A 27,010-nucleotide genomic window follows, 5' to 3' on the forward strand; every position below is an offset into this window, starting at 1 on the left:
CCTCCCTCCTACCACATACCTCCCCAGCCTCTAAGCCCTCCCCCGCATCCCTGACTGGTTTTCTTTCCTACTCGCTTTATTTATCCTATTCAAAGAATATTACTCTTTTAATTTAACATTATATTTATCCTCCATGGCTTCTTTTCCCTAATACATATATTCCAGGTATGAGTTTGACTTTTTAAATTCTTCCCACTTTTCCCATCTTTTACGGAAAATCTCCATCCTATCTTCCTCCATATGGTAGAGTTCCTCCAATTTGTAAGTCCTCTCCACCCTTTCTATCCAATCCTTTACTCTCGGTCCTTGTTGTTCCTTCCAAAATTTGGGTATCAGGCCCTTCGCGGCATTCAGATAGTACACTAATCCGCTTTTTTTGTATTTTTTTACTGAAAGCTCAGAGCCATAAAAAAGACAAATCTCTGGTTCCTTTGGAATATTGACCTCCATTATTTCCTGTATTAAATGTACTATACCTCCCCAGTACTCTTGTATTTTATAACACCCCCACCACAGGTGAAACATTGTGCCTCTATCTCCATATCCCCGCCAACATAAAGATGAATTATCTTCACATATCCTATGTGCAACACTCAGTGTGATGTACCATCTTGTCAAAAATGTATAGTTAATTTCTACCTCCTTCATATCTACATTTCCATGAATTAAACTATAAATTTTCTCTTGTTTTTTCTCATCAATTATTACTCCTAAATCCCTCTCCCATTTTTCTACAAATAGTGGCCTTATATCCATACTTAAACCTGTGAGTATCTTATATATTTTAGAAATCCCATGCTTCCCATCTCCTCGTGTTTCTAATAAGTGCTCAAAGGGGTTCCAATCGTCTTTTTTTCTTAGTGGTTTTGGGAGATTACCTATAAAGTGTTTCAACTGAAAATAGCGCCATACATCCATTCTCGTGAATATTTCCCTCTTACTTTCCAATTCCCTAAGTGAACATATTTCCCCTCCCTTCATTATATCTCTTAATTGTACTTCTTTCTTCTTTATCCACTTCCTTACTTTCTTTACCTGGAGGAAACAACTCTGTGTACCCAAGGGGCATTAACAGTGAATTAAATTCCCATCCCATTTGTTTGTGTAGAGCATCCCAAACTCTTAAAACATTAAGTGTAAATAAACTTGTGTTGTCTGCTAATCCCCGATACTGAGGAGGTAACCTAATATTTCTACATAGATCCGTACAACTTAGTGTGTTTTCTATTTTTACCCAACTTTTCCCCTGTGCGTTATGTGTCCAATCAAAAATTCTTGCCAATATTACTGAATTATAGTATCTTTTTATGTCTGGTACAACCAAACCCCTTTCTCTTTGTCTCTACTTAGAACACCATAACTAATTCTAGATTTCTTATTCCTCCAGATAAAACTATGATTTTTTTAATCATACTAAAGTATACCTCGGGTAGTTTAATTGGTATCATTTGGAATTTATATAGAATTTTTGGAGCAATCACTATTTTTATCAAATTTATCCGTGCAATCCATGCCTGAGATCCCCATCCTAATTTCTTTATTTCATCCTTAATCTCATTTAATAGTGGAATGTAATTTAATCTATATAGATTTTTTATAGATACCGTCAATTTTATACCAAGATATTTTAATTCTCTTTCTCTCCAAACAAAGGGGAATTCCCCCAGTAGCATATTTCTATCTCTAATTAGAAGGTTTATATTTAATATCTCTGTTTTAGTTGGATTAATTTTTAAATCTGACATCTCTCCATATTCTTTTAAAGATTTCATTAAATTTGGCAGTGTTATCCTTGGGTTTCCTACATAGAACAACATGCCATCTGCATAAGCTGCCACCTTAGGCTCTATCTCTCCTACCCAAATTCCTTTTATATCTATATTATTCCTTATGGTGGCAAGGAGAGATTCCAGAAATAATACATATAACAATGGAGACAGAGGACATTCCTGTCTTGTTCCGTTCTACATCTCCATATATTCTGACAATTCCCCATTTACCATAATTGCGGCCGAGGGTTTACTATATAATTTTCTTATCCATTCTCTCATTCTGGGAAAATGTCCCAAAGCTTTCAAGGTGTCTAACATATATCCCCAATTAACTCTGTCAAATTCTTTCTCAGCATCTATCGAGAGTATCAACGCAGGAGTCTTCTCCTTCCTACTTTTTTGTATAAGAAACTGAGATCTTAATTCGTTGTCTCTACCCTCCCTCCCTGGGACAAACCCAGCTTGGTCCATATGTATCCACTTCGGCATTAAATCTCTCAACCTGTTTGCTAGTACTGTTGCATATAATTTAGTATCTGTAATTTAATAGGGAAATCGGTCTATAACTTGCACAGTAGGTATCATCTTTACCTTCCTTGTGTATAAGGACAACATGAGCTTGCAGGGATTCTCTCATTTCCATCTCTCCTCCCAAAGTGTTCATATATAGCCTAATTTTTGGTATTAAGATTTTTTCATATTTTTTATAGTATCTTACTGTATACCCATCGGGACATGGGCTCTTCCCAGCTACTGTACTTTTTAATGTTATATGTATTTCTTCTTGTGCAATTTCTATTTCCAAGGAATTTAATTGTTTTTCGCTTAATTTCGGTAAACCCGCCTTTTTTATATATGTCTGTCTTCATTCTATTTTTCTTACTTCGTCTTCTCCTTTAGTACCATGGGGCATAATATTGTATAACTTATTATAATATTCCTTAAACACTTTTGCGATATTTTTATTTGAGTACACTAGTTCTACTTTATCATCTCTTATTTTCTCTATATAATTCCTAGAATTTTTTTCCTCTGGGCCTCATTAAGTATTTTCCTGGTTGATCTCCCCATCTATATCTAAGAAATTATTTAATTCTTCTCTTTTAATTATTATCTTTTGCATCCCCTCTTTTATTTTATTTTTATGTATCTGCTCTAAATTACAGAGTTCTCTAAAAAGTGTATTTATTTTTTCCCTTCTTTCCCTCTTCTTTGCTCCTATCACTATTAGAATTCTTCTAATATAGGCCTTATGAGCTTCCCACACCGTGACTACCGACACTTCCTCAGAATCATTTTCCTTAAAAAATTGTTCTATTTCCTTCTTAATTTTCAGGTCAGTCTCTTGATCCTGAAGAAGTGTCTCATTTAACCTCCATGATCTCCCTCCACTCTGCTCATTTCCCCATAGCAATTTCATTGTGACAGGAGCATGATCAGAAATCGACATGGTTTCTATATTTACTTTAACTATAGACTCAATAAGTCGATGATCCAACAGTATGTGATCCAGCCTTGAGTACATCCTGTGTGCATGGGAATAAAACGTGTAGTCTCTATCCTTCACATGCTTAATTCTCCATATATCTACCAGTTGACATTGATATAGCATTTTTTTTAGATTTTTCAAAGACCTGCTACCTTCTCTATGTACCAGAGAGGTCACATCCATCTGTGGATCCATACAAAAATTAAAGTCTCCTGCCACAATCAAACTACCTTTTTTGAAATCCATTAATTTCCTCAGCGTATTTTTTAAAAATATCTCCGGTTTCTTATTCAGGCAATAAATATTTGCTAGTGTGCATTCTATTTCCTGTAATCTTCCTTTCAGGAACAAGAATCTTCCTTCTGGATCTGCCCATCTTTCTTCCAACTTAAACCTTATGTTTTTTGCAAATCCTATTGCCACTCCCTTTGCCCATTTAACTGAGGAATCTGCATAAAACCACTCTGGATAATGCCTAGTTTGTAACTTCACATTTGTTTCTTCTACTAGGTGGGTCTCTTGTAAAAACACCACCGAGGAAAGTCTATGCTTAAGCTCTTTAAGGATCCTAAATTTCTTCCCAGGACTATTTAAACCTCTAACATTATAAGTCACAAAGTGAATCTGTTCTATTTTTCTCTCCTTCGCCTTCCTCCTCTCTCTCCCTCTCTCCTTCATATCTTCCCCTTCGTTCTCTGAAGTTTCTCCAGACTAGTGTACGTCCAACTATCCCACATAATCTAAGGCTGCCAGAATCCCAGGCTGTCTGCTACCTCCCCATACCTCCCTTCCTCCCATCCTGTCCATTATAGTATTCAGCATTTTCCTTATTATTCCCATTAGATCTTCTCCTTGAGATATCTCTGGAAGACCTCGTATCCTTAGGTTACATCTCCTACCCCTATTCTCCTGACCTTCTATTTTATATAGCAGATTTCTTTGTTCTTTTCTTATTTTTATTGTCCGTTTTTCTAACTTCTGAATAATTTGGGGACTTTTTCTTCCGTCTCCTCACCTATTAATAATATTTGCCCCAGATCTTTGTGTATTTTCGCCATTTCATGTTTTATGGATTTCTCCAGTCCTTTGAACATTTCTGCTATTTCTGTTTTAGTGGTCATCTGTGAGCTCTTATCTTGTTCTAAATTTTCCATCCCCACTTCTTCTTCCATTTGTTGACTACGATTAGCTATTCCTAGCGATAGTCTGGAGTTTTCTCCAACACTGATTTCCATCTCTCTTCCTTCAGATATTCCCTGTTGACTTTCTGGGGTCTGTTTCTACTGTGAGGGTATATATTTTTTAATTGAGCCTGTTTGGGAAGCCTTGGGCCCGCCTCCTTTAAGCACTTTTATTTTTCATAATGTCCACACTATTTTCAAATTTTTCAAAATATTCAACTTATAGTCAATTTTATATTCTCTTCCAAGGGAATATTCTCTCCATTTTCTTTCTTTTCCTTTTCCTCTCCCCCCTCTCCTGATCTCCTCCGCCAAGTTCCACTTCTTCTGGGTCTTTATTTGTTTGTATTTTATTCTCCTTCCACTCTCTTCCTTTAGACTCCCTGGGTGAATCACCCTTTAGTTTTACAACACAACTCAATTCACCTACATTTATTTCCGTCACAGCAATCAGCCGCTCTCACTCACCCTCATGTCGCCTTCTTCACTTTCTCCAGGTGAGGCGGCTTTGGTTACTCTACTTTTGGGGGTTTCAGTAGTCCTTTATGCAAGTTGCAGAAGGGGGGTTCTCCCAGCTTCAGTGGGAACCTGGCAGCCACAATCCCTTATGCGAGAGGGGAGGGGGATCCGGCGTCACCTTCCCTTAGAGAACGCCGGCTGGCTTCCCCACCTCCCAAGTGCTTCCTTGCGGCGGGTCACAGCCTTCACAGCCGGCTCGCGCCAAGAGTCTCCTCTACTGCTCTGTGGGGCCCGCACTCCTCCATCGAGACCACCCCTCTAACCAGTGAGTCTCCTTCTCCAGGCAGGACAAACGGAGGTAGTTGAGAGCTGAGAGCTCTCACTCCACGCTATGGTCAGGCTCCTCCTCTGTGAACGCTGGTATAGTGCTGATTTGATCAAAGATATTGATGCGTTCAGACACTATACTAGCAATGGAGGTTTATTGTGTATGAGCGTGTTCCTGGCAATCAAGGGGTTAAATGTGATTACTGGTGTACTGACGGGCAATCTGACGCTATCTGGGAGGGGAGTGAAAACCACGGGGAGCGCAAATCACGTATATATATATGTGATTTTACGCACCCATGGCGCCCTGTAGCAGTATTTCTTCTATAGGGCGGACAGGAAGCGGTTACATAAGCGGTTTGTGTTATGGCGCTGCGTTACTTTAACTGACAATTGCGAGGTCATACAATGCTGCACCAAAATGAAAGTTACGTCCTTTTTTCCCCACGAGTTGAGCTTTCTTTAGGTGGTATTTGATTGCCTGCGTGATTTTTATTTTTTGCACTATAAAAAAAAAGCCGAGAATTTTGAGGAAAAAAAATAAATATTTTGGACTTTTTGCTATAAAACATGTCCAGTAAAAAAATGTAAAAATCAAAGTTCTTCATAAATGTATGCCAAAATGTATTCTGCGACATGTCTTTGCTAAAAAAAAAATCACAATACGTGTAAATTGGTTTACGTGAAAGTTATAGCGTTTACAAATGGCAGTATAGACACTGGAATTTGATTTTTTTTTATTATACTAAAAATGGTGGTGATCAGCGACTTACGGCGGCGATCAGCGCCGGGACTGCGGCGGACATTCTGACTCTGGGGGGACTGACTTCGGGACTTCTCCAGTGACACCAATACAGTGATCAGTGCAAGAAAAAAAAACACACTGACATTGTACTGATGGCACTAGGGAGGAAGGGGTTAACATTTTTAGGCAATCAAAGGGTAAACTGTGTGAGGGGAGTGTTCACTAGGGGGCGGGGGGGTGTACTTCACAGGAACACACTGATTCGGAAAGCTAAGCTCTCCCCTCCGGAACAGTGTGCTGAAAACTGACAGGGAGGAGAGCTGCAGTATAAACACTGCAGCCATCCTCTCTGTCAGTGATTGCCGATAATCGCCGGGCTCCAGCAGGTAGTCACTGGCTAGGACCCGGTGATTAACATCGGCGGCGCGGGCAGGGAGGTCGAGCGCCTCACGTGCGCCCCCTGCCCGAAATGCAAAATCACGTATATATACACGTGATTTTGCGCAGTGGTGCCGCCCTGCCACAGTATATGTACTGTGGCTGGTCGGCAACCGGTTAAAAAAACCTCAGTCAAACAAGCAGGAGAAATCCAATAAAGGGAAAGACTCTAAAATCATAGGGCACCATGATTCCAAGGTTACATGCTTTGCAACTATCAGGGGGCACACTGAAAAGCAAATCCAACACATTTTTGGAGAGGGTGTTCAGGGCACGGGTACAGCAGAACTAATCAAAACCCCTAGTAGTATCTAGAAAAAGATTACTCTTTACATAAAACAAAAACAAACAAAAAATCCTTGGACAATAAGTTTTTTTTTTTTGTTTTTTTTTTGCGCCAATGCCCATTCCTGGAGAGCACAGCAGAATAGCACAAAGTATTAAGACTTCCTGTATCTCTTAATGGAGCAGAAAGGGAGGCTAGTCACCTGGCTGTCTATAGTTTCCACACTTTTAATCCCTGCCAAAAAATAAGCATGGTTAAGTCAGAACTCCTAACATTGTTGAAGTACAGAGTCAGATGACAAACGTAACAGCCAGAAAGCTAGCACTTTCAATCATAATTCATAATTGTAAAGGTGTTTTCCATGCATATACAGTGCTGCTTTCCAAAGCTGGCCATATATAGTTAACAGATAAGAAAAAAAACCTGCACTATTATTAGTGAGATATACAGCTAACACAAATGAACTAATCAGAGCAGCTACCACTAAAAGTACAATTATCATACTCATACAAATCCTTATACCAAAAACAAAGTGAAGCACTCTAGGAACTACATAAATGAATACATCAAACATCCTCATACAAAATAATAAATTATAACCGCAAATTCTGTGCAATACAATATAAAAAATTTAACAGTTGCAAAGGAAAACACTAAATCAGGACTCGACAAATCCCAGGCACCAGGCTGCCAAGGCAACCAGAAACCGCATCCCAACGCTCAGACTCCTGCCAGCCAATCCACCGCTGGCACCAGGCACAAGAAACTCCTCGGGCAGTCACCCACTGAGCTCCTCATATTTTCTCCTCTATTGGCCAGGTTATCACATGAGTATCTTGCGTTGAGGAGCAATGGTTGGGCAGCCAGTAAGCCTCTCCCCTCTCCACTGTCCGTAGCTTTCCACTCCCTTTTGACTCTCCCCCAATCGAGAGGCGAGCTGGGGATGGCGGCTTCTCCAACTGGCTGGCCGGGAAGATGGCAAGGATGGCGCACGAAGAAGCTGACAGTGAGCCCCAGCTGTGACTGATGGCCGAGAGTGACCTGGCAAGCCCTGCAGGGAAAGCAGCTGGGGGTCTTGGAGCTGGCCAACCTCTACTCCCCAGGGGAGAGGAGACACCCTAGGGGCCCCACCAACAGGAACAGAGGAGAGGGGACACTGTGTGAGAGGAGTGTATGAGGAAGGGGAGCAATGTGTGACTGGAATGTATGAGGGGACGGGACACTCTGTGAGGAATGTATCAGGAGAGGAGTGTACACTGTGTGAGAATGTATGACTTTGACCACATTGTCCCAGCAAAACATGTTCCCTGCCTGATGTGTCCTGCAATTTTAGGACAGGCAGCATAGAGCTGTGTGCTGCTATGAGAAGCATTTGTTTCCATGGAAACCTATCAGTTGTCATTTCATTGAACGTTTCCCACGCTGAGTGTATCTTGCATGTGTTCACACCTTTATATCAGTGTTATTGGGTGTCTGTACAAATCACAGCAGTTATCTTATCTGTGAAATAAATGTGAATATTATCCAGGTGAAGTCATACATCATTATCTGCTTCTAGTAGATCAGGAAATATGACTTAACAGGGCTCAACAAATCTCAGGCGTCCATGCTCCGCCAGCCCATCCACCACTGGTACTAGGTGTCAGAAACTCCCACCACCCCGAGCTCCACAATTCAACTCCAACCAGTGGTGGAACTACCAGGGTTGCAACTGCGATTGGGCTCCGGAGTTCCACCATTGTGGACGGGGGGCCTAAGACGGCTTCACCAGCTTTCAGCACTGAGCTCCGCTCCTGTCAGCTGTGTCTGCCTTCCTGTCACCTCTGCCTTCTCCCCCGCCAGGCATCTCCCCCCTGCCTCAGTAATTTGCCTTGCATTTTATTCATTGGTTGCTGGGACCGCAGGGTATGCAAGCAACCAATGACACCTTGCACACAATGGAGGGGAGGAAAATAGCCCTAGAGCTGCAGTCACTCCACATCCAAGCTTCGCTCTTCAACTCTGGCTCCCAATGTCAGACACTTACTGGCCTGCTGCAGTTGCTCCCAAGTCCCGCTGGTGAGGCAATCTATAAGCAGGGGCGCAGATATAGGGGGGATCTTTTCTGATCTAATGAAGGTCTCTAAGGGGGAGGGGCACTGATATAAGGGGACTGAGAGCTAATGGGGGTATCTAAGGGGGGTGCAGTCTGCTGCTGATCAGAAGTCTTAACACCCCCCAAATTAGATCAGAGTCCCCCTATATCAGCATCACCCCCTTAAAGACCTCCCATTAGATCAGAGTAACCTTATATCAGCACCACCCCCCCTTACAGATCCCAATTAGATCAGTTTCCCTTTATTTTAGTACCCCCTATTACAGTCCTTTTCTTTTAGTACCCCACTTCGAGACCTCCCCCCATTAGATCAGTCACTTTATATTAACACCCCCTTAGAGACCCCCCATATTAGCACCCACCTTAGAGATCCCCCATTATATAGTCCCCTTCTATCAGCAACCTCCTTTAGAGATCATCTTTGTTGCTGAAAACAAAGCCCTGCCAGTCAAAAAAAATTGGCCGGCTCCTGGATTCAAAGCAAATTTGTAAAGCCCTGGAAATAATGGTGATAGAACATCATAATCAAAAAGCAATATCCTCAAACTGTGTATGTGCAAATTGTCCAAAAACAATAGAATTCAGTCCCATACACCATACAATCTTAGTTGCAAAATAAAATACTAAATCGTAGCGCTATAACATTCTAGTAGGAAAGCAATATCCTCAAACTGTGTATTTGCTAATTATCCAAGAATGATAAAATTCAGTCCCATACAGTCTCCTGATAAGATGGTGAAAGAAAATTCTTCCAAAACCTTAAAAAGGTTCACACATTATCCACTTGTTGTTGCAATCCCAAAGTGCCCACCACCGTAACATCTCATGGTGTCCTCTCAGTTGGTTTGATGGACCCCAAGGAGGTCAAACTTGTTTTTGCAAAGAGATATAACACACCTTGTGTCCACAGTTTCTCTGGTGACATTATACTACCCAGCAAGAATATCATGGACCAATAGTGAAGACTGCAAACCACTTATTAAAAAATATATACAGTCATGGCCGAAATTGTTGGCACCCTTGATATTTTTCCTGAAAATCAAGTATTTCACACAAAAAAGGTATTGCATTAACACATGTTTTGCTATACACATGTTTATTCCCTTTGTATGTATTGGAACAAATATAAAACAGAGGCAGAAAAGCAAATATGACATAATGTCACACAAAACCCCAAAAATGGGCTGGACAAAAGTATTGGCACCCTTAACTTAATATTTGGTTGCACACCCTTTGGAAAACATAACTGAAATCAGTCGCTTCCTATAACCATCAATAAGCTTCTGACACCTCTCACCCGGAATTTTGGACCACTCTTCCTTTGCAAACAGCTCCAGGTCTCTCTTATTGGAAGGACACCTTTTCCCAACAGCAATTTTAAGATCTCTCCACAGGTGTTCAATGGGATTTAGATCTGGGCTCATTGCTGGCCACTTCAGAACTCTCCAGCGCTTCTTTGCCATCCATTTCTGAGTGCTTTTTGACGTATGTTTGGGGTCATTGTCCTGCTGGAAGACCCAGGATCTTGGACGCAAACCCAGCTTTCTGACACTGGGCCCTACAGTGCGACCCAAAATCCTTTGGTAATCCTCAGATTTCATGATGCCTTGCACACAGTCAAGGCACCCAGTGCCAGAGGCAGCAAAACAACCCCAAAACATCATTGAACCTCCACCATATTTTACCGTAGGTACTGTGTTTTGTTCTTTGTAGGCCTCATTCCGTTTTCGGTAAACAGTAGAATGATGTGCTTTACCGAAAAGCTCTATCTTGGTATCATCTGTCCACAAGACGTTTTCCCAGAAGGCTTTTGGCTTACTCAAGTACATTTTGGCAAACTGTAGTCTTGCTTTTTTATGTCTCTGTGTCAGCAGTGGGGTCCTCCTGGGTCTCCTGCCATAGCGTTTCATTTCATTTAAATGTCGACGGATAGTTCGCGCTGACACTGATGCTCCCTGAGCCTGCAGGACAGCTTGAATGTCTTTGGAACATGTTTGGGGCTGCTTATCCACCATCCGGACTATTCTGCGTTGCAATCTTTCATCAATTTTCCTCATCCGTCCACGACCAGGGAGATTAGCTACAGTGCCATGGGTTGCAAACTTCTTGATAATGTTGCGCACTGTGGACAAAGGCAAATCTAGTTCTCTGGAGATGGACTTGTAACCTTGAGATTGTTGATATTTTGCCACAATTTTGGTTCTCAGGTCCTCAGACAGTTCTCGTCTCCTCTTTCTGTTGTCCATGCTTAGTGTGGCACAGACAGACACACAATGCAAAGGTTAAGTGAACGTCTCTCCTTTTTATCTGCTTTCAGGTGTGATTTCTATATTGCCCACACCTGTTACTTGCCCCAGGTGAGTTTACAGGAGCATCACATGCTTGTAACATTCTTATTTATCCGCAGTTGTGAAAGGGTGCCAATACTTTTGTCCAGCCCATTTTTGGAGGTTTGTGTGACATTATGTCGAATTTGCTTTCTTTCCTCCCTTTTTTTGTTTTGTCCCAATACACACAAAGGGAATAAACATGTGTATAGCAAAACATGTGTTAATGCAATACGTTTCGTGAGAAATACATGATTTCCTGGAGAAATATCAAGGGTGCCAACAATTTCGGCCATGACTGTATAAGAAATGCACTAACGTTCCGGATTGAATTTCCTCGGGAAATACCCGGTTCATCGAAGACGCTTTTCTCACACGTAAAGATAGACTGTAGTGCTATATCATGATATGTTTTATGGGGTTTCTAATCCATGTGTTACCCCACTGTCGGATCTTGCATGTAACATATACTAAGCTATATTACTTTGCCGGCTCGGCTAATACTCGGGGAGGTGACCTAGTTTAACTTTTTTTTTTGTCCCACCTATCATCTAATCCTACATCTCTTCTTCTTGCTGTTCTTCTTTCTGACCTCTCTTCTTGTTCACACCTGGTATACCACCTTATCAGTCATTCTTCACCAACCAAATAGTGCATTCACCCTCACACAGATAGGACTCACTTCATCTATATTATACACTTAAACTATAAACATGTAAACCATGACTTTAATAACATCGAATGCCGTCCAGGCTCTAATCTTCATATCACCTCATCTTTAAGCATTGCTGATACTCAAGACGAGATGACATACACCTTCAGTGTTGTACCTACTTTCGTCTAAGTATTCATTGGTTTGAATTGTAAGCTTGATGTATTGTTCTATACCACATTGCTTTGTATTACGGTTTACACTAAATCCCGTCTGCGAAACAGAAAGCAATATTTCATGTCTGTGTTCTGACTGTGCATTATTGCTGTATATGCTCTATATGTTATCCTGTCTATTCTTATATCAATAAAATATTTTTGGAAGAAAAGAAATGCACTAACGTGATAAAATACATAGATTGCTAGGGGTCATTTATTCATAACACGTCTGGTGGATATATGGAGCGGAAGAGAGTAAAGAGCTATCGTCCCATGGGGGAGGGGGGGAATTGAAGATTTACAGTATTCACAGTGGATTGGTTTTGTGGACTTTATATTAAACTCCACTTTGACATATGATGAACTGTTGCAATAGTTAAATAAATGGTGCAGTGCTAAAATAAATGAAATTGGTATAAATGTGCTACCAAACAATGTAATAGATGATCAGTATAGAACGTCCAATATATGAATGACAGGGACGCAAATATAATCCATTGTGATATGTCCCAAAAAAACTTGACTAAGTAATAGTCCCAAAAGTGATAAGATAAAATGGTGAGCAACAATGACTGTGACTTCTGTGATACTCCTCCACGTCACGCCGTCGAGTCCATGCGATGGTCCAGCGGCCATCTTTGTAAGTGATTTTATTCCTGGCTTGCATTATGCTCCACATGGTTGCTGTTAGTTTTAATAAACATACTACACTATATTGTGCTGTCTCTGGGCTCTGTTTGTGAGCTCTCCCTTTAGGAGGGATTCCAACCCTGGATGGACTGGTGATAGGAAGTGGGTAGATATGCTTCAAGGAGTCATTTATACCCAATGCTGGCTTGCTTTTTGCTTCTGGTGAGTGCATAGTGGTGGAGGAGTATCACAGAAGTCACAGTCATTTTTGGTCACCATTTGATCACATCACTTTTGGGACTATTACTTGGTCAAGTTATTTTGGGACAAATCACAGTGGATTATATTTACGTTCTATACTGGTCATCTATTACATTGTTTGGTAGCACATTTATATCAATTTCATATATTTTAGCGCTGCACCATTTATTTATATGTTTGTATAGTGGGAGCAGAGGGTTTGCCACATTGTACCAGCTGCTTCCTTTATTTTTCTTTTTGCGCTCATTGTTCACATTTTTATTATTTTGTTGCAATAGTTGATGAATGGGTTTTTTCTTTTGCATGAAGTTATGATACAACAGGTTTTACCACTTTATCCACTGTTGATTTTGGATGTTTTCTGGATTCATGATTTTTTAGATGTGAGGGGTAATATGTGTAGCAGCAGTGTGATGTTGATTAACACTTAAAGGGTACAAAGTATTTTTCATTATTCGGTATACACCTTGTGTGGAGTAGGGACTATTATTATTCCCAATACTTACCTTTAGCAAATAGTTTGGCACAGTCGTGACAAAGTGAGAAGTCATGTGACCACTGTGCATCCCAGCCATTACCAGGTGTGGTGGACCCGCAACTCTTACATCGCACACATTTAGTGCAGATCTGGAAAACAAATGTTCCACTACTTTAGATTTCCTTAAGCTAGCACAATGACATATCTAAACAAACAAATTACATGGGATTGTATTACTTTTTCTGTTTCTGTGACTGCAAGCATTTCAGCAATAAGAGCAACCCATAAAAGGTCAAGGGAGAAAGAAAAGCTAGTCTTCCATAAAAAGCAGACCCAACAGGTTGCATACAGTTATTCTCTTCTTATCACAAACCACATAATGGTCTGTTTAGTCCATTTTTTTAAATGCAAAGCTAATCACAAAAAATGATTAGGAATAATACATACAAACTAGTTTTTGTAGTACTATAGTAAACTGACTTACCCAGACTCTCTTCTTTTTTGTTGGTTTAGTAGGATAGTTTGGTCCCAGGCACTCTGGGTGATAGCTGTTGCGGCACTTATTACACTCGAGGAGTGGCTACGGGAAACAATAAGCAGGAAAAAAAAATAAGACAAAAAATAAGACACTTGCTAAAGCTGCTGGAAAAGTGGTAACGGGTATAGGATAAGTGTACGCTACTTTCTACTATAGGCCAATGGTAAATGTGCTGCTGCTGCAATACATTTCACCCAAGAAGCTTTACATAGAAACTCCCCTTAAAACAAGAAAAATATAATACCTTATTAACTTGTTGCTGTCTGCCACATACATGGCAAAACTTGCACTGCCGACAACACCAGTTCTCCAGCTGATCCTCTGTGGGTCGTTCTCTCTCCTCTAAGCAGAACTGGTGAAATGGCTCACAACAAACTTGGCAGAAAACAAACTAAAAATAAACAAAGACAGATGAGAGAATAAAAATGCAGGGATGTATAGTGTTTATATGTTTATTTTTGTGTGTAGATATATATATAGCCTTATTCCATAATGGATTAAATTCATTTTTTTCCTCAACATTCTACAAACAATACCCCATAATGACAGCGTGAAAGAAGTTAGTTTTTGAAATCTTTGCAACTGCCTTTGTTGAAGCAACTTTAGCACCAATTACAGACTCAAGTCGTTTTGAGTATGATGCTACAAGCTTGGCACACCTATTTTTGGGCAATTTCTACCATTCTTCTTTGCAGTACCTCTCAAGCTCCATCAGGTTGGATGAGGAGCGTCGGTGCACAGCCATTTTTAGATCTCTCCAGAGATGGTCATTCAGGTTCAAGTCTGGGCTCTGGCTGGGCCATTCCAGGACATTCACAGAGTTGGCCCGTAGCCACAACTTTGTTATGTGGGCTGTGTGCTTAGGGTTGTGATCCTGTTAAAAGATGAACCGTCACCCCAGTACAAGGTCCAGAGTGCTCTGGAACAGGTTTTCATCAAGGATGTCTCTATACATTGCTGCTTTCATCATTTCTTTGATCCTGATTAGCCTCCCAGTTCATGCCACTGAAAAACATCCCCACAGCATGATGCTGCCACCACCATGCTTCACTGTAGGGATGGTATTGACCAGGTGGTGAACGGTGCTTGGTTTCCTCCAGACATGACGATTGGCATTCATACCAAAGAGTTCAATCTTTGTTTCATCAGACCAGAGAGTTTTGGTTCTTATGGTCTGAGAGTTCCTCAGGTGCCTTTTGGCAAACTCCAGGTGGGCTGCCATTTGCCTTTTACTGAGGAGTGGCTTTCGTCTGGCCACTCTACCATACAGGCCTGATAGGCGGAGTGCTGCAAGATGGTTGCTCTTCTGGAAGGTTCTCCTCTCTCCACAGAGAAATGCTGGAGCTCTTTCAGAGTGACCATCGGGTGCTTGGTTACCTGCCTGGCTAAGCCCCTTCTCCCTCGATCACTCATTTTGGCCAGGCGGCCCGCTCTAGGGAGATTCCTGGTGGTTCCAAACTTCTTCCATATACGGATGGAGACCATTGTGCTCATTGGGACCTTCAATGCTGCAGAAATTTTTCTGTACCCTTCCCCAGATCTGTGCCTTGATACAATCCTGTCTCAGAGGTCCACGAACAATTCCTTGGACTTTATGGCTTGGTTTGTGCTCTGACATGCACTGTTAACTGTGGGACCTTATATAGACAGGTTTATGCCTTTCCTAATCATGTCCAATCAACTGAATTTCCCACAGGTGGACTCCAATCAAGTTGTGGAAACATCTCAAAGATGATCAGTAGGAACAGGATGCACCAGAGCTCAATTTTGAATGTCAAGGCAAAGGCTGTGAATACTTATGTACATGTGGTTTTTGTTTTTTATTTTTAATAAATTGCAAAGATTTCAAAACGAATGTCTTTCACGTTGTCATTATGGGGTATTGTTTGTAGAATGTTGAGGAAAAAAATGAATTTAATCCATTTTGGAATAAGGCTGTAACATAACAAAAAGTGGCAAAAGGTAAGCGCTGTGAATACTTCCTGGATGCACTGTGTGTGTGTATATATATATATATATATATATATATATATATATACACAGTTGCAAGAAAAAGTATGTGAACCCCTTGGGATTACATGGAGTTTTGCTGTCCAAAAGGAATATTGCAGCACGTTTGAAGTTTGCAAAAGAGCACTTGGATGTTCCACAGCACTACTGGCAAAATATACTGTGGACAGATGAAACCAAGATTGAGTTGTTTAGGAAGAACACACAACACTATGTGTGGAGAAAAAAAGGCACAGCACACCAACATCAAAACCTCATCCCCACTGTGAAACATGGCGGAGGGAGCATCATGGTTTGGGGCTGCTTTGCTGCCTCAGGGCCTAGACGGATTGTTGTCATTGATGGGAAAATGAATTCCAGAGTTTATCAAGACATTTTGCAGGAAAACGTACAACCATCTGTCCGCCAACTGAAGCTCCGCAGAGGATGGGTGATGCAACAGGACAATGACCCAAAAATTCTTCAAATACAGTTGCAAGAAAAAGTATGTGAACCCCTTGGGATTACATGGAGTTTTGCATGAATAGGGCATAAAATGTGCTCTGAACGTCATCTAAGTCACAACAATAGAAGAACACAGTCTGCTGAACATAATATTACACAAACATTAGATGTTGCCATGGTTTAATTGCACATAACATGTAAACATTCACAGTGCAGGGAGGAAAAAGTATGTGAACCTTTGGACTTAATAACTGGTTGAACCTCCTTTGGTTGATGTTCATGTGTCCACGGTAAGACAGACTGTCTACAAATGGAGAAAGTTTAGCACTGTTGCTACTCTCCCTAGGCGTGGTCGTCCTGTAAAAATGACTGCAAGAGCACAGCGCAGAATGCTGCATGAGGTAAAGAAGAATCCCAGAGTGTCACCTAAAGACCTACAGAAATCTCTGGCACATGTTAACATTTTTGTTGACACATCTACAATAAGGAAAACATTGAACAAGAATGGAGTACATGGGAGGACACCACGGAGGAAGCCATTGCTGTCCAAAAGGAATATTGCAGCACGTTTGAAGTTTGCAAAAGAGCACTTGGATGTTCCACAGCACTACTGGCAAAATATACTGTGGACAGATGAAACCAAGATTGAGTTGTTTAGGAAGAACACACAACACTATGTGTGGAGAAAAAAAGGCACAGCACACCAACATCAAAACCTCATCCCCACTGTGAAACATGGCGGAGGGAGCATCATGGTTTGGGGCTGCTTTGCTGCCTCAGGGCCTAGACGGATTGTTGTCATTGATGGGAAAATGAATTCCAGAGTTTATCAAGACATTTTGCAGGAAAACGTACAACCATCTGTCCGCCAACTGAAGCTCCGCAGAGGATGGGTGATGCAACAGGACAATGACCCAAAGCATACAAGTAATTCAACAAAACAATGGCTGCAACAGCAGAGAATACGCCTTCTGGAGTGGCCCAGTCAGAGTCCTGACCTTAACCCGATTGAAATGCTGTGGCATGACCTTAAGAGAGCGATTCACACCAGACATCCCAAGAATATTGCTACACTGAAACAGTTTTGTGAAGAGGAGTGGTCCAAAATTACTCCAGATCATTGTGCAGGTCTGATCTGCAACTACAGGAAACGTTTGGTTGAGGTTATTGCTGGCAAAGGAGGGTCAACCAGTTATTAAGTCCAAAGGTTCACATACTTTTTCCTCCCTGCACTATGAATGTTTACATGTTATGTGCAATTAAACCATGGCAACATCTAATGTTTGTGTAGTATTATGTTCAGCAGACTGTGTTCTTCTATTGTTGTGACTTAGATGACGTTCAGAGCACATTTTATGCCCAATTCATGCAAAACTCCACGTAATCCCAAGGGGTTCACATACTTTTTCTTGCAACTATATATATATATATATATATATATATATATATATATTTATATTACACGCACACTATATTGCCAAAAATATTGGGACACCCTTCCAAATCATTGGGTCCAGGTGTTCCAATCACTTCCCTGGCCACAGGTGTATACAAAATAAAGCACCTATGCATGCAGACTGCTTCTACAAACATTTGTGACAGAATGGGTCACTCTCAGGAGCTCAGTGAATTCAAGCATTGTACCGTGATACGATGCCACCTGTGCAATAAGTTCATCCATGAAATTTCCTTGCTACTAAACATTCTACGGTCAGCTGTTAGTGGTATTATAACAAAGTTGAAGCGACTGAGAACAACAGCAACTCAGCCACGAAGAGATAGGTCACGTAAAATGACAGAGCGGGTTCAGCACATGCTAAAGCACACAGAGGTTGCTAACTGTCTGTCGAGTCAATAGCTAAAGACCTCCAAACTTCCTGTGGCCTTCAGATTAGCATAGCAAAAGTGCGTGGAGAGCTTATTGGAATGGATTTCCATGGCCGAGCAGCTGCATCCAAGCCCTACATCACCAAGTGCAATGCAAAGTGTCAGTTGCAGTGGTGTAAAGTATGCCGCCACTGGACTCTAGGGCAGTGGAGACGCTTTCTCTGGAGTGAAGAATCATGCTTCTGTCTGGCAATACGATGGACGTGTCTGGGTTTGATGGTTGCTAGGAGAACGGTACTTGACTGACTGCACTGTGGCAGGTGTAAAGTTTGGTGGAGGGGGGATTATGGTGTCGGGTTGTTTCTCAGGGGTTGGGCCTCGCCCCTTAGTTTCAGTAAAGGGAACTCTTAAAGTGTCAGCATACCAAGACATTTTGGACAATTTCATGCTCCCAACTTTGTGGGGACAGTTTGGGGATGGCCCCTTCCTGTTCCAACATGATTGTGCACCAGTGCACAAAGCAAGGTCCATAAAGACATGGATGAGCAATGGACATGGATTGGGGTGGAGGAACTTGACTGGTCTGACCTCAACCCAATAGGAGACCTTTGGGATGAATTAGAGCGGAGACTGCGAGCCAGGCCTTCTTGTCCAACATCAGTGCCTGACCTCACAAATGCACTTCTGGAAGAATGGTCAAACATTCCCATAGACACACTCCTAAACCTTGTCGACAGCCTTCCCAGAAGAGTTGAAGCTGTTATAGCTGCAAAGGGTAGGTCAACTCAATATTGAACCCTACGGACTAAGATTGGGATGCCATTAAAGTTTATGTGCATGTAAAGGCAGGCATCCCAATACTTTTGGCAATGTAGTGTATGTATACACACAAACACACACACCACTACTTTGATGAGCAAAAAAAAAGGATTTTTCAATTACCTGTAAAATCCATTTCTTACAGTACAGGACACAGGCAGAGTCTTAAATGACTGGATTATATACTCCCGCCCTCAGGTGAGTGGACACCAGCAAATTAGAGCTGTAAAGACTCCATTACAAAAACCTTACCGCCACTACCAAACCTCATTTTTTTAGCAAGTAATAAGAGGAGTCCTGTGTCCTCCACTGTCATGTAAGTAACCGATTTTACAGGCAAGCAAATAATCTCATTTTCTTTCATGTACAGGACAGGACACAGGCATTCTCAGATGACCGGAACACCCTAAAGCAATGCATAAATGTGAGGTGGGCAACACAGAAAACAATTATTAACTGAACAACAAATTAGAATAGTTGAAGACCCAAACTGTAGCACCTTGATGTAACAGAGACCAGAACATCCACCTGGTAAAACATTAGGTGGCGGAAATGCAAATCTGGAAACAGATGTCTGGTTCTGAAAAAGTGTAATCTCCTGTGAAAACCCTCAGAAAGGACAAATGCAATCCAGTTCTCTGAAAGAAGCCGTAGCTAAAGGTAAACCAGAATGGGCACAGTACAGGCTACATCCAAAGTGGAGAGAACCTCTATGGGAATCCGCTCCTTTGCTGAACTGGGAAAATTAGCCGCAAAGCTAGAAGTTGCAGCAGTGCAGCCTGCAGATCCCCAGTCAGTGTGAGAGAAAGCAGATTGAAAGAAAACATACTCCAACTTGTACCCCTGGAAGAAGACATACTGGACCCATGATCTACAATGTCCCCAGCAGCCACAAAGGCCAACAGACATCTCTCGATCTGAGGAAGTGGAGGCACCCTGTCACTGTGAGGAGGGCACGGAGTCTGATTTGACTGGCTTAGAAGTTTAGCGTCTGCAACAAAGCTGGATGACAGAACTGAAGACTCAGAGAGGGACAAAAAGGAATCCTTCAAAACCTGGAACATGCCTTTTTAAATTACCTTCTTTAAGTAACCTTCACCTGCAACACCTGTGGCTCAATAAAGGTGCAAACATTGTTCACCAGAACAGAAATGGTGTTTTTGGGCCTGGAAGATATAGCAAATCAGCAAAACCACCTCTCACATGGAAATCTTACATTCATATGAGCGGATAAAGACCTCTTATTCACTTCTTCCTCCTACTGTAAAAAGACATTAGCCAGGACAGAGGCAGAGACCATCTGAGGAGTCGAGAAAAAGGGAATCTTTCCTGGGCCCCTGCGGGTCAATGTTTCTCAAAGAGCAGTGTCTCTTACATAAATTCCTCCATAAGGAGGAAAATTCATCCATGCTTAAAAAACAAAAAAAGGATGCTTCCAATAAGGTTCTGAAGAAGTCAGGGACCCTGATTTGGGTAAGGTCCCAAGGTGGAGTAAGGCCTGCTTAAGGGCCATGTCCTTACAAACCCCCTAACTGCATGAATAGATGAGCTGCAAGGTTTTAAGGGGGGGGAATGTGGAGCCCCTAATTTTTCTGCTTCGAAAGCCCATACCCACATAATAAATCATCACTGCCCTAAACATATATAGCAGTTTGTGGCTAACTCCAAAAGCTGCATGTTCTGCTGCAGAGGAGCACAAAACGTGGGGTCCAGTGCCCAAAGCATCATTACAGGTTGGCCCTACTTCTTCCTTACAGCGGGATTTGGGTACAGTCCCAAACCGCCCCCCAGTGAAAAGATCCTATGTGGTTAATCATAAAGGACGGACTCTGAGCCCCTGATGTCACCATTTATGCCAAAATACATAGGACAGAGCCAGGATGTGTGATGTCATCACGAAAAACAGCCAACGTACATATATTTTTACCTTTGTTGCAGTACAAATCTATGTTTATGTGAATGTCTGTTTATGAGTGTTTATGTCTGTTTTAATAAAATGGCTATTGTTAAAAATACTACACTATGGACCTGCTTTCCTGTTTTTGCGGCTCCTCTTCTACATTGACTTGTGCTGAGTGGAGTGGAGCCTTCTTGGGGACCCGGATGATAGAGCTATGGTGTTGCTTTTACAAGCCTTTTCTGCCAATGCTGTTCCACTCTGGATAACTTCATCGGCACTATATATTCATAGTATTGGAATTTGCATGATTATTGTTATGGCACTTTTTGAAGTGTTATGCGTTGTGATCACATATTCTTTTCACGTGCGAGTGGGCATTTTTCACATTTTGCACGTTTAATAGTTTTTGGACATGCTACACTATGTTTGTTTTAATTTTTTTATACACTACATTCTATAATGTGGAGCGCTGTTGAGTAGAATATGGATTTTCATCGTGACCTCCTGGGAGACTAATTCACTTCTATTGAGCGCTGTTTGACTTCTCAATGAGAGAGAATCATTTAACTCTGGTAAGCAGTGAGTTATTCGCTTTACCACAATTCCCCAACATTTATTTATTGGACTATATACAGGTTTTTTAAAAAAAGTTCACATATTTTGGAGGCAGAATTATTTGTATATTATTGTATTTGGTTTTTTTTTAGTTCATATGTTCTAGTGCTGCATTTGAGGTTATTATAGGACAGAAAGCCTATGACAGCTGATTAGTTGAAGGTCACACACACCTAAATTACAAAATTAGTGACTCATGACCTCCATTCTGCTTTTTACAACAGAATTTCAATGAGTCTCAACAGTCTCAACAGAAAAGGTCTACCTCTGTGCTCTTTTGAAAATCTTTAAAGCCTTACCTTTAAAGCAACCTTGTAACAAAATGGTGCAAATAAAAGATGTAACTGTAAACCAGAAAGTGAATACTTCAATCTTATCACACCCATGTCACTCTACGGAACTAGAAACCAACATTTACGGAGTGTCAACATGCTGTAGTAACATACAGGTTAAGGGGAGGAACAGCTGAGTGCAGCGCAAGACCAGGGTTCAACCGACCCAAGAGTTTAAATTTCTGAAGAAACATTAAAAGATAATGTGACAGACCCAATCAGGACATGGGCTTTTGGAAGGGACTGCAGGCTAGCCTCTTGCTTAGCATCTGGCCCTGGCATCTGAGGAGGGCTCTATTCTTTGGAGTGTGCCTGGTGGGGGGACCTTTAGAGTAGTTTACGTCGGATTCAAGTCCATGTCTCCCCAAAATACACAGACTGGGAACTGGAGAACCGGGATACAGATTTTGAGTCTTTCTGCCCAAACTAGCATTGACTGCTTCAACTCCCCTCTTTCCTAGACTCAGAGACTCTAAGAAGATGTTGATATAATCAGCAAAACAACCTTGTGCTGAGGACTCTTGCTCTAATCTGTTTATTAAGGTGTTGTGTTTGCGATCTTCTCCCATTGTGTGCATTCCCATTGTTAATGGAGTTAATTGGGTCCTTAACTAATCAGTGTGGGATTTTTATCTCAACGTGTAATATTTACTTTATTGTTCATGAGGGGAAGAGCCCTAATTCTGGAGTGTATAAAAACCTGTGTTTTCTGTTCAATAAAGCGTTCCTGTTTGGCATCTAAGCAAGTCTCTTCTAGTCTTGGGTGCAATGCCTGGCTATAATATTATGTTCCTGTGTCCCAATGGCAAGGAAGCAGTTCTCTGACGGAATCACCCAAGCGGGGTGACAGGCATTCCATTACAGATAAGTTCACTTTTGGAATATGTAACATGAACATGTTCTAGCATCAGCACCTTCTCCACCCTGATCCCCCGCCCCTGTGACAGCGGGCAGGGGGATCTTCTCCCCGCACCAGCCATCACAATTTGAAAATAGCGCGGCCATATGGGGCTCCACTCACATGGCCGAATCAGTTTCCTGCTCTCAAGTAAATGACTGCCTGTATGAATGTGCAGGAGCCTGACATTGCATATGTGTTCTGCTGATCGCGGGTGCAATGCTGTGCAGGCTCCTTAAAAAAAATTGCTGATTTTTTTTTACCTGCAAAAAAATGTGCATTTATTATTTTTCTAAAGATGAACTTAGCCTTTAACTAGGGAATTTGTCTTCAAGTGACTGGCATTTCGGCAGTGCAGGTGGCATATGAAGTAACTATTCCTTTACTTCTGTACTACCTTCACAGGTACATTTTTATGGACACTTTTTGTTTAAACTGAGTCATTTTTAAGCAAGAAATAAAAGAAAAAACCTGTGGAGAAAGAGTATAGATGACAGAATCAAAACTAAATGATTTTCCTTTAGCATTGCTGTTCAGTAAAGTTTCACACAGACTATGTCAAATATATATCTTTTAAAGTGGAATTTCAGCCAACACTTTTTTTTAGTTTAGGATGGAGTGGGGGTCAGAATTTGATGCTGACATTGTAACTACTGAGGAGATTTACACTTGCGCCTGTACCATAAACAACAAAGCAAGGAATATTTGACATCTGCTACTAGGACATACATGCCCATTGGAAAAAAAACTCATATACTCCAGTTCTAACAACAATCAAGAGTTTTCATCAATTTCTGTAACAGTGATAAAACACATCAAGTACAAAGCAGTCTCCCAAAAAGGGATAGTAATAACAAGACAGTCTTCCCCATCCATCTCAAAATCTAGCTGGAGGTCCACTTTAAAAAATACATCACTGGTTCATTATGAACTCACCTCAACATTTCCACTGCTGGCACATAGAAAGCAAACTTCACGTGGGGTGATCGGTACAGTTGTGAGTACGCTGAGGCCACCCATGTCCCAGGCACTACCCAAATCACAATCCTCCTGTAGAAAAACCATAACTATTTCAGAACCGGGCACAAAATGTTTACAATAACTGCTTCATTCTATTCCTATCTGGAATAAAATGGCAAGAACAAAGAGAAAACCTAAAAAAAGGAAAGGGTTGCAAACCTTGAAATCTACTCGAATTCGATGTATTCCATCAGAGGGAGGCTTCTGTCTGGAGACACTACCATTGCACAGAGAACTGAGAGGACTAAAGTTAACCTCAGGCTTGCTGGGAGCTACTGGCTTCTCCTGCCAAAAAAAAAACATAACATATACTGGATAGTTCATTAAAAATTAAATAAATTAAATCATAGCCTTCCTATTCAATGATGCGCCAGCTTCAAAATTATATTCTTAAGTCTGAAAAAAAGGGAAGGCAGGTTGAAATGAGTTAGACCTTGGGCATACAAGTATCTTCAGCCAAAGTTACCTTGTATGTTGTGAGGCAAAAAAATGGCAGGAGAGAGAAGTTAAAATATGTCATGAGAAACACTGGCTATGCCTGTAACCTAGTATCAGACTAAAATGAATATCATCATCAGGTAATACCCTGAAATCTCTTATGTTGGGCATACACACAAAACCCTAAGCATTCAGAAAGTCAAAAATTTCAATAAACAAATTTTTCATTTGTATTGCAAAGTGCTATTGGAGACAGCTGACCAACCAAAACATCAGCTTTGCAAGTAATTAAGCTCCATACACACAGGCTGAATATTGGGCGGTTCAAAAGAAACCGTTTGACATTCGGCCTGTGTGTATGGAAAAAAGCAATGACCAAAAAAGGTCTGCCAGTGGCTAAGAGCTCTGACTGGTGTGTTCTGGCAGGGGGAGCAGTCACCCTCAGGCAGGGGGAGCAGTCACCCTCAGAACACAATAGCACAGCAGGGGAGATCGCTGTAATAACACTGCTTGTGTTCGTACAGGGATCTGTCAGTTTGTTTGTTTTTTTCCTTCAGTCTACTGGGTTGAAAGGAAAAAAAAAACTGATAGTGTGTATGGGGAATTAGAATGATAAATACAAATTTAAATGAATAGACAGCCTTAACGCAGCATTTGGCATATAGACAGGCACTAAAGCACCTCTATGGTGTGTTGGTTGGCACCAACAAGTTTTTTTTATTTTCAACTTCCCTACCACTGAAGGTTTTAAAACGGCGGAACAGTAAATGCGCATTTCAGGAGTGCGGTTTATAAAAAACACTTCAAAAAACACAATGCACCTGTAAATGGAAGTGATCTGGGCTGCCAATGAACAGCTCAGACCACAGACACAATGTACAAAGGCAGTTGGAGTTGCTCTGTACCTTGTGATTGCTTTAATGACCACTCACAGCGATAACATTTGTAAGCACTAGTGTTCACAATTGAGAGCTCTGCCTTTCCTCTCATAAAACAGAAAGGGGAAGAAGTAAGGATTTATGAAGATTAGTAAATGAAGGTATCAGCAATAGAAAGGTATGAGGTTGTGAATTATTGGGGTCTTTTTTTTTTTTGCATACTAGCACATTATGCTCTTAACTTGCAGGGAGAAGATATATTTTTTTACGGTTTACTATCGCTTTAAAAAAAATTCTCAATTCTAGGTTGTTACCAGAAAGGAAATAGAGGTGAAATCTTTAATAGAGACACTAGTTCTGGTGACAACCAGAAATTCCTTCACTTTGGAGGGATTTCCTCTCACTTCCTGCTTTGGTTATGGGACAGAAGTGAAATCTCCCTAAGGCTCCATTCACACTTGTGTGACTTTGGACACAAAGTTGCAGCTCATGTATTTCAATGGAAGCCATTCAAATCTATGCAACTTAAAAGAAGAAGCAACTTTAAAAGGGTTCCTGCACTACTTTGATGCAAAATACATGAAAGTCGCATCTTAATGTTATCAGTGCCACAGTTGTACAACAGTCAAAGTCAACAGCCAAAGTTGCATCCAAATCGCACCCATATAAAAATTGCAATGGAAATCACAGGACTTCGGAGTCACACAAGTGTGAATGGAGCCTAATGAGACACAGACAGCAAAAGAAACTGAGGGAGGGTTATAACCCTTCTGTAATCTATCCTAAATGGGGGGGAAAACATTTTATACATAAATAAAAAGGCAAAACTCCAAGCCAAGCTAACGTTTTGATTTTCATATACAGGATCTCACAGAAGTGTCACCTTTCACTTTTTTGTAAATATTTTATTATATCTTTTCATGTGACAACACTGAAGAAATGACACTTTGTTACAATGTAAAGTAGTGCATGTACAGCTTGTATAACAGTGCAAATTTGCTGTCCCATCAAAATAACTCAACACACAAGTCATTAATGTCTAAACCGCTGGCAACAAAAGTGAGTACACCCCTAAGTAAAATGTCCAAAATAGGCCCAAAGTGTCAATATTTTGTGAGGCCACCATTATTTTCCAGCACTGCCTTAACTCTCTTGGGCATGGAGTTCACCAAAGCTTCACAGGTTGCCACTGGAGTCCTCTTCCACTCCTCCATGATGACATCAAGGAGCTGGTGAATGTTAGAGACCTTGCGCTCCTCCATCTTCCATTTGAGGATGCCCCACAGATGCTCAATAGTGTTTAGGTCTGGAGACATGCTTGGCCAGTCCACCACCTTTATCCTCAGCTTCTTAAGCAAGGCAATGGTCATCTTGGAGGTGTGTTTGGGGTCATTATCATGTTGGAATACTGCCCTGCGGCCCAGTCTCCGAAGGGAGGGGATCATGCTCTGCTTCACTATGTCACAGTTCATGTTGGCATTCATGGTTCCCTCAATGAACTGTAGCTCCCCAGTGCCGGCAGCACTCATGCAGCCCCAGGCCATGACACTCCCACCACCATGCTTGACTGTAGGCAAGGAACACTTGTCTTTGCACTCCTCACCTGGTTGCTGCCACACACGCTTGACACCATATGAACCAAATAAGTTTATCTTGGTCTCATCAGACCACAGGACATGGTTTCAGTAATCCATGTCCTTAGTCTGCTTGTCTGAGCAAACTGTTTGCAGGCTTTCTTGTGCATCATCTTTAGAAGAGGCTTCCTTCTGGGATGACAGCCATGCAAACCAATTTGATGCAGTGTGCGGCGTATGGTCTGAGCACTGACAGGTTGACCCCCCACCCCTTAAATCTCTGCAGCAATGCTGGCAGCGCTCATACGTCTATTTCCCAAAGACAACCTCTGGATATGACGCTGAGCATGTGCACTCAA

General features: G+C 41.4%; 1 protein-coding gene across 1 annotated transcript in view; it reads right to left on the reverse strand.

Moving 5' to 3' along the window:
* KMT2A (lysine methyltransferase 2A) overlaps nt 1-27,010 on the reverse strand; it is a 409,829-nt gene that overhangs the window by 227,559 nt on the left and 155,260 nt on the right. Inside the window, exons 9-13 of the mRNA XM_089657321.1 lie at nt 23,921-24,046; nt 23,678-23,791; nt 14,141-14,287; nt 13,843-13,938; nt 13,387-13,507 (exon numbers count right to left, since the gene is read on the reverse strand). Of these exons, the coding sequence (XP_089513447.1) occupies nt 13,387-13,507; nt 13,843-13,938; nt 14,141-14,287; nt 23,678-23,791; nt 23,921-24,046 (604 nt within the window). The remainder of the gene's footprint in view (nt 1-13,386; nt 13,508-13,842; nt 13,939-14,140; nt 14,288-23,677; nt 23,792-23,920; nt 24,047-27,010) is intronic.

Source organism: Staurois parvus, unplaced genomic scaffold (assembly GCF_062004578.1).
Source record: "Staurois parvus isolate SC_StPar_1 unplaced genomic scaffold, SC_StPar_1.0 ptg000981l, whole genome shotgun sequence".
In the NCBI taxonomy this organism is placed as follows: Eukaryota; Metazoa; Chordata; class Amphibia; order Anura; family Ranidae; genus Staurois; species Staurois parvus.